The sequence below is a fragment of the Phaethon lepturus genome, unplaced genomic scaffold (genome assembly GCF_000687285.1).
Source record: "Phaethon lepturus isolate BGI_N335 unplaced genomic scaffold, ASM68728v1 scaffold31717, whole genome shotgun sequence".
NCBI classification, from domain to species: Eukaryota; Metazoa; Chordata; class Aves; order Phaethontiformes; family Phaethontidae; genus Phaethon; species Phaethon lepturus.
Window position 1 is genome coordinate 1,189 of NW_010551660.1, and position 296 is coordinate 1,484.

The 296-nt window shown below is 63.9% G+C and overlaps 1 protein-coding gene across 1 annotated transcript in view; it reads right to left on the bottom strand.

The window, feature by feature from the left end:
• The window catches only part of LOC104623801 (folate transporter 1-like), a gene marked incomplete at its 3' end in the record, with an annotated part of 2,489 nt that overhangs the window by 440 nt on the left and 1,753 nt on the right, over nt 1-296 (bottom strand). The window contains exon 4 of the mRNA XM_010290990.1: nt 1-220. This exon is cut by the window's left edge and continues 4 nt beyond it. Within this exon, the coding sequence (XP_010289292.1) occupies nt 1-220 (220 nt within the window). The remainder of the gene's footprint in view (nt 221-296) is intronic.

Below are 296 nucleotides of genomic sequence, written 5' to 3' on the forward strand. Positions count from 1 at the left end.
GAGGGGCCCCAGGAACTGGTGGGAGCCACGGAAGAGGACGTAGGCAGCGTAGCACAGCCAGATGTTGCTGGTGGTGTTCATGAGCAGGAGCAGCCCAGCCTGGAAAGCCGTCACCACCCCAATCACCAGCTCCGACCACAGCGTCCAGCGGATCTTCACGTAGCCGGCAGCGAAGGAGGCACCGGCGCCTGGGGAGGGGATGAAGGATGCTGTGAAGACCTGGCCAGCGCGGGACCGCCTTGCGTCCCCCAGCCTAGTGATGCTCATCTTGCCTAGTGATGCTCATCACCACTGCC